This window comes from Babylonia areolata, chromosome 28, assembly GCF_041734735.1.
Source record: "Babylonia areolata isolate BAREFJ2019XMU chromosome 28, ASM4173473v1, whole genome shotgun sequence".
Taxonomy (NCBI): domain Eukaryota; kingdom Metazoa; phylum Mollusca; class Gastropoda; order Neogastropoda; family Buccinidae; genus Babylonia; species Babylonia areolata.
The window spans coordinates 7,446,595-7,454,094 of record NC_134903.1 but is presented as its reverse complement, the minus strand read 5'-3'; the positions used below and the strand labels follow the sequence as shown (position 1 = coordinate 7,454,094).

At 43.9% G+C, this 7,500-nt stretch overlaps 1 protein-coding gene across 1 annotated transcript in view; it reads right to left on the bottom strand.

Moving 5' to 3' along the window:
- Positions 1 to 7,500, bottom strand: part of LOC143302059 (coadhesin-like) — a 28,317-nt gene that overhangs the window by 10,197 nt on the left and 10,620 nt on the right. Inside the window, exons 3-5 of the mRNA XM_076616556.1 lie at positions 6,957 to 7,067; positions 4,624 to 4,776; positions 1,490 to 1,648 (exon numbers count right to left, since the gene is read on the bottom strand). Of these exons, the coding sequence (XP_076472671.1) occupies positions 1,490 to 1,648; positions 4,624 to 4,776; positions 6,957 to 7,067 (423 nt within the window). The remainder of the gene's footprint in view (positions 1 to 1,489; positions 1,649 to 4,623; positions 4,777 to 6,956; positions 7,068 to 7,500) is intronic.

Genomic DNA, 7,500 nt, shown 5'->3' with positions numbered 1-7,500 from the left:
CATCACCATCATCATACACACCGCCACCACCACCAACACCACCAACACCAACATCAACAACAACACCACCAACACCACCAACACCAACACCAACAACAACATCAATATCAACAACATCAACAACAACACCAACAACATCACCAACACCAACATTAACAACAACACCAACACCAACATAAACAACAACACCACACCAACCAACACCACCAACCAACAACAACACCAACACCAACCAACACCACCAACAACAACACCACCACCACCAACCAACACCACCACCACCAACCAACACCACCAACAAAACACCAACAACAACACCACCACCACCAACCAACAACACCAACACCACCAACAACAACACCAACAACAACACCAACACCAACAACCAACACCACCAACAACAACACCAACACCAACAACAACACCACCACCAACAACAACAACATCAACATCAACAACAACAACACCACCACCACCACCACCAACCAACACCAACACCACCACCAACATCAACAACACCAACACCAACAACACCAACAACACCACCACCAACATCAACAACAACAACACCACCACCACCACCAACCAACAACACCAACACCAACCAACACCAACACCACCACCACCAACAACAACAACAACAACATCAACATCAACAACACCACCACCACCACCACCAACCAACACCAACACCACCACCACCACCAACAACAACAACAACATCAACATCAACAACAACACCACCACCACCACCACCAACCAACACCAACACCACCACCAACATCAACAACACCAACACCAACAACACCACCACCAACCAACACCACCAACACCAACAACAACACCACCAACCAACACCACCAACCAACATCACCAACACCAACGTTAACAACAACACCAACACCACACCACCAACCAACACCACCAACACCACCAACAACACCACCACCAACAACAACACCACCACCACCAACGTTAACAACACCACCAACACCACCACCACCAACCAACATCACCAACACCAACGTTAAAAGTAACACCACCACCACCACCACCACCAACCAACACCAACACCAACACCACCACCACCAACAACACCACCACCACCACCACCACCAACCAACACCACCAACAACACCACCACCACCAACAACACCACCACCACCAACGTTAACAACACCACCAACACCACCACCACCAACCAACATCACCAACACCAACGTTAAAAGCAACACCACCACCACCACCACCACCAACCAACACCAACACCAACACCACCACCACTACCAACCAACACCACCACCACCAACCAACAACATCAACACCACCAACACCAACATCAACAACATCAACACCACCACCAACAACACCACCACCAACCAACACCACCACCAACAACAACACCAACACCAAAACCACCACCACCAACCAACACCACCACCAACCAACACCAACACCACCACCACCACCACCACCAGCACCAACTAACCGGGACAGCCCTGTGTGTTGCACTCTATGGTCTGTGACGCCTCGCCCTCGCAAGGACCAGACACAGTTTCCTTCGGGCACTGTCGGGTTCGAGTTTTGTTTCCCCCTCCACAGGTCTGTGAGCAGGTGCCCCACTCACCCCAGCTTCCCCACTTTGCAGCTAGCGTTGTGAGACAGCGAACAAGAACAAGAGCAAGAAAGTTCGGTGATATTGACCAGCAGCCCCGATCCAAATACGACTACGATGGTAAGGCTAAGTTTACGCTAAGCCAAGCCAGTTGCCGTCAGCCTGACACAGCAACACACTTCAGTCACACACAGCCAGTTGCCGTCAGCCTGACACAGCAACACACTTCAGTCACACACAGCCAGTTGCCGTCAGCCTGACACAGCAACACACTTCAGTCACACAGTTGTCAGCCTGACACAGCAACACACTTCAGTCAGACAGTTGTCAGCCTGACACAGCAACACACTTCAGTCAGACACAGCCAGTTGCCGTCAGCCTGACACCACAACACACTTCAGTCACACACAGCCAGTTGCCGTCAGCCTGACACAGCAACACACTTCAGTCAGACAGTTGTCAGCCTGACACAGCAACACACTTCAGTCACACACAGCCAGTTGCCGTCAGCCTGACACAGCAACACACTTCAGTCACACACAGCAAGTTGCCGTCAGCCTGACACAGCAACACACTTCAGTCAGACAGTTGTTAGACTGACACAGCAACACATTTCAGTCAGACAGTTGTCAGCCTGACACAGCAACACACTTCAGTCAGACAGTTGTCAGCCTGACACAGCAACACACTTCAGTCAGACACAGCCAGTTGCCGTCAGCCTGACACAGCAACACACTTCAGTCACACACAGCAAGTTGCCGTCAGCCTGACACAGCAACACACTTCAGTCAGACAGTTGTTAGACTGACACAGCAACACATTTCAGTCAGACAGTTGTCAGCCTGACACAGCAACACACTTCAGTCAGACAGTTGTCAGCCTGACACAGCAACACACTTCAGTCACACACAGCCAGTTGCCGTCAGCCTGACACAGCAACACACTTCAGTCAGACACAGCCAGTTGCCGTCAGCCTGACACAGCAACACACTTCAGTCACACACAGCCAGTTGCCGTCAGCCTGACACGGCAACACACTTCAGTCACACACAGCCAGTTGATGTCAGCTAAGGTGCTCTCCAGACGGTAGAATCGAATAATTACTGATTCATGCTACTACTGATTTTATAGAAGAGTTCCGTCCCTTTTCTAATTAATGATAATAATAATAATAATAATAATAATAATAATAATAATAATAATATTATTTATTATTATTATTATTATTTGTTTTCAGTCTAATATCATCATCTTACATGAGTATCAGTATCAGTAGCTCAAGGAGGCGTCACTGCGTTCGGTCAACTCCATATACGCTACACCACATCTGCCAAGCAGATGCCTGACCAGCAGCGTAACCCAACGCGCTTAGTCAGGCCTTGAGAGAAAAAAAAGCCCACCCCCCACCCCCCCACACCCCCCCCCCCCAAAAAAAAAAGAAAAGAAAAAAAGAATAAATAATAAAATAAATAAATAAATAAATAAAATCATAAATAAATAAGAAATAAATAAATAAAATAAAAGTAAATAATAATTAAAAAATTAAAATAAAATAAATGAAGTATATATATAAAAAAAAAATCTTAAATGAACAGACTATAAATAAATAAACGAACTTCCGTCCCTTGAACCTTCCATCCGTCTCCTTTGCGTGCTCGCGACAAAACAAAGAGCTGTCTGGAGATGGCTGGTGGCCAGTGTGAACACTTATCGCCGGCATTCATGGCGAGAAAGCGCAAAATTACATGCGCTCAGTTCTCCGTAAGCTGTTGTCAGCTTCTGGCAGCAACTGGCTGGCTGTGCTAAATGTGAACGTAGCCTGAGGAAGAAGGTTCAATGACATCGGACAGGTAGACAGACAGACAGACAGACAGACAGAAAAGCAGACAGACAGACAAGAAGACAGACAGACAGGTAGACAGACAGACAAGCAGACAGACAGGTAGACAGACATGTACACAGGTAGACAGACAGACAGGTGGACAGACAGACATGCAGACAGACAGACAGGTAGACAGACAGACAGGTGGACAGACAGACAAGCAGACAGACAGACAGGTAGACAGACAGACAGACAGGTAGACAGACAGACAGGTAGACAGACATAAAAGCAGACAGACAGGTAGACATACATAAAAGCAGACAGACAGGTAGACAGACAGACAAGCAGACAGAGAGACGGACAGTTAGACAGACAGACAAGCAGACAGACAGACAGAAAAGCAGACAGACAGACAGGTAGACATACATAAAAGCAGACAGACAGGTAGACAGACAGACAGACAAGCAGACAGAGAGACAGACAGTTAGACAGACAGACAAGCAGACAGACAGACAGGTGATAGTCAGTCGTGTCCGACTATGACCATCAGAACAGCAGAGGAGGCAACTGCTGTTCCGACTATTTGGGCTAGAGTTTGATTATAGTGGAGAGCGTCTTGCCCAAGTTACATCCCCACTCTCTCGGCCAAGAGGGTTTTAGGACAGTCGGCGTTGGGATGGTTCCCAAAGGCCAACAAGCCCACAAGGCTGCAGCACTAAGAGCCAGTGCAATTTTGCCTCCTAGTTTGAGAGTCATAGTCCTTCACAAAAGACTAAGACAGGTAGACAGACAGACAAGCAGACAGACAGACAGGTAGACAGACAGACAAGCAGACAGACAGGTAGACAGACAGACAAGCAGACAGACAGACAGACAGGTAGACAGACAGACAAGCAGACAGACAGGTAGACAGACAGAAAAGCAGACAGACAGACAGGTAGACAGACAGACAAGCAGACAGACAGACAGACAGGTAGACAGACAGACAAGCAGACAGACAGGTAGACAGACAGACAAGCAGACAGACAGACAGACAGGTAGACAGACAGAAAAGCAGACAGACAGACAGGTAGACAGACAGACAAGCAGACAGACAGACAGGTAGACAGACAGACAAGCAGACAGGTAGACAGACAGACAGACAAGCCACACACAAAGCAAATAAAAACAAAACCAAAACCCTCACAGGGACAAGGGTGTGTGTTGCACGTTGTGTTCTCCTCGCTGGAACCAAAGCAGCCGAAGAAGGAATCACAGGTTCGGTTTCGGGTCCGGGTTCCAAACCCACAGGACTTGGAGCACGCAGACCACGGGGACCACGGCCCGTCAAAATCCACGACTGCCAGTCCACCGATCAATAAGTCATTCCATCAATTGATCAGTCCATCAGTCAATCAGTCCATCAATTGATCAGCCCATCAGTCAATCATTCCATCAATTGATCAGTCCATCAGTCAATCAGTCCATCAATCAGTCCATCAGTCAATCATTCCATTAATCAGTTCATCAGTCAATCATTCCATTAATCAGTCCATCAGTCAATCATTCCATTAATCAGTCCATCAGTCAATCATTCCATTAATCAGTTCATCAGTCAATCATTCCATCAATCAGTCCATCAGTCAATCATTCCATCAATCAGTCCATCAGTCAATCATTCCATTAATCAGTTCATCAGTCAATCATTCCATTAATCAGTCCATCAGTCAATCATTCCATTAATCAGTCCAATCAGTTTGTCTGTCTTGTCTGTCCATCATAATGATCTGTTTCATTTAGTGTGCCTGTCTGTCGGTGTGTCTTGTTTGCCACTCTGTCTGAATGTCAGTCTGTCTGTCCGTCTCTCTGCCTGCCTGTCTGTCTGTCTGTCTCTATCTATCTGTGTGTCTCTCTGTCTATCTATCTGTCTGCCTCTGTCTCTGTGTGTGTCTGTCTATCTGTCTATCAGTCTGCACGTCTGTCTGTCTATCTATCTGTCGCTGTGTCAGTGGCTGTGTCTGTCACTCTATCTATCTATCTATTTATCTATCTATCTATCTATCTATCTATGTCTGTCTTTCTCTCTCCCACCCTCTCTCTCTCTCTCTCTCTCTCTCTCTCTCTCTCTATCTATCTATGTATACATACATACATATATATATATATATATATATATATATATATATATATATTATCTTCAGTTTAACGTCTATTCACTATAAGTGTTTTTAGACGGAAAGGAGTAAAGAAGTGGATAAAGGAAAGAGAATGCATGTGAATATTAGTGTAAAAAAAAGTATCCATGTTATGTATCAGTGGAAAAGTATATTATAAGAAGAAACGTCTAAAGAGATTGTGGTGTGTATTGAATGAGGTGTCATGGGAAGGAGAATATGTATATGCATATCAACAAGTATTAATCTACAACAATGTAAATATAAATAACAACATTAATTATAACACATCAAAGGAGAATACCAACTGGACTGGAGTTTAAAATTTCCGAAAACATTCTAAGCAATGAATAATCATTCAAATTTTTTTCAGTGGCTAATGAAATATTGGAAGAAAAGTCATCAACTACATCTTTAGGAATTAACTGTCTTATGCTCGGACAATGAATGAGTAGATGACTTACAGTTATTTGCTTACCGCATATACATTTTATATTTTTAGAAATTTTTGTACGAAAGGCATTTAAACGAATTCTATACATTAGACTTGTAATTTGTCTTGAATGTGCTGCTGGTGTCAAATTTAGAAAATGTTTGGGATTAGCTGCATTCTTTGTGTTTACACGACATTGGTAATATTGATTATTTGAATCTATAAGTAATTTCTGAAATCGATTTCTAGATACATTTTCTATACAGCTAATCCATTCATGTAGATCTAACTGGATGTCAAGTTGTATTGCGCCTTCGAAATTACGTGCTGCTCTTCTAGCTGCTTGGTCTACCCACTCATTTGAAGATATTCCACAGTGCGAAAGTACCTAACAGAAAGTTATTTTAATGCCCTGTTTTGTCAGTTGGTGAATAATATGTTTTATTTCCACTGTCATCTCAATTCGCTTCTTTGAATTTGGAGATTCTATAGCTTGTAATACTGACTTCGAGTCTACACGTAATAGAATTTCACTGACTGTTTTCGGAATGTCTGAAATATAATTTAAGGCCATAAGTATGGCTATAAGTTCAGCTGTGAAAATGGAATATTGTCTACCAATATAGTATAGTTTTTCTATTCTAAATGAAGGAATTACAAAAGCCGCTCCTGAATTACCATCTTCTAGAACAGATCCGTCTGTGTATATTTTTAGATAATTAGAATATTGATTTTCTATATGGGAGAGCACTTCAGGTTTTAACAAAAATGGTGACTGGTTCTCTCTCTCTCTCTCTCTCTCTCTCTCTCCCTCTCTCTGTATATATATATATATATATATATATATATATATATCGATCCACACACACACACACACACACACACACACACACACACACACACACACACACTAGAAGCTGTAAGTGAACCTACGTTTATGTTCGCAGCGATGTCCGAAATAGTTCCACGGACACTGGCACTCACGTCCAGAGAAGGTCCATTCGCACCAACCGCCGTTCTTACACTTGAGGTTGCAAAGCCAGTCTGCGAAAAACAATAACAGTCTTCAGTTTCTCGAGTAGAGTTATGCATGCGTGTGAATGACTGGTTTGAAAGCGCTTTGATTTATCCCTGCACAAGATTCAACACTATGTAAATACCAATTATCATTATTATCATTATTTCACTTTCTGGAAATTGTCAGACGGGAATATTCTTAAATGGTTATATTTGGGTGTGGCTTTGCGAAAAAAAAGATAGTATCGAATGTTTCTTTTAACTCACTCAGTACGGCCAGTCCTCTCTTCTCCTCTACACAGACCCCTCGGATGTCCAGTGGGTGTCTGAATGACTCAACCTTTAGCTTCCGTCGTCAGAATTGTGGTGTTCTTTGTCAACGTTCACCTCTTCAGTATAAGAGCCTTCCGCTTGCAATATTTTGATGATGGTAATTGGGGTGAAACGCTGTTAACGTCGT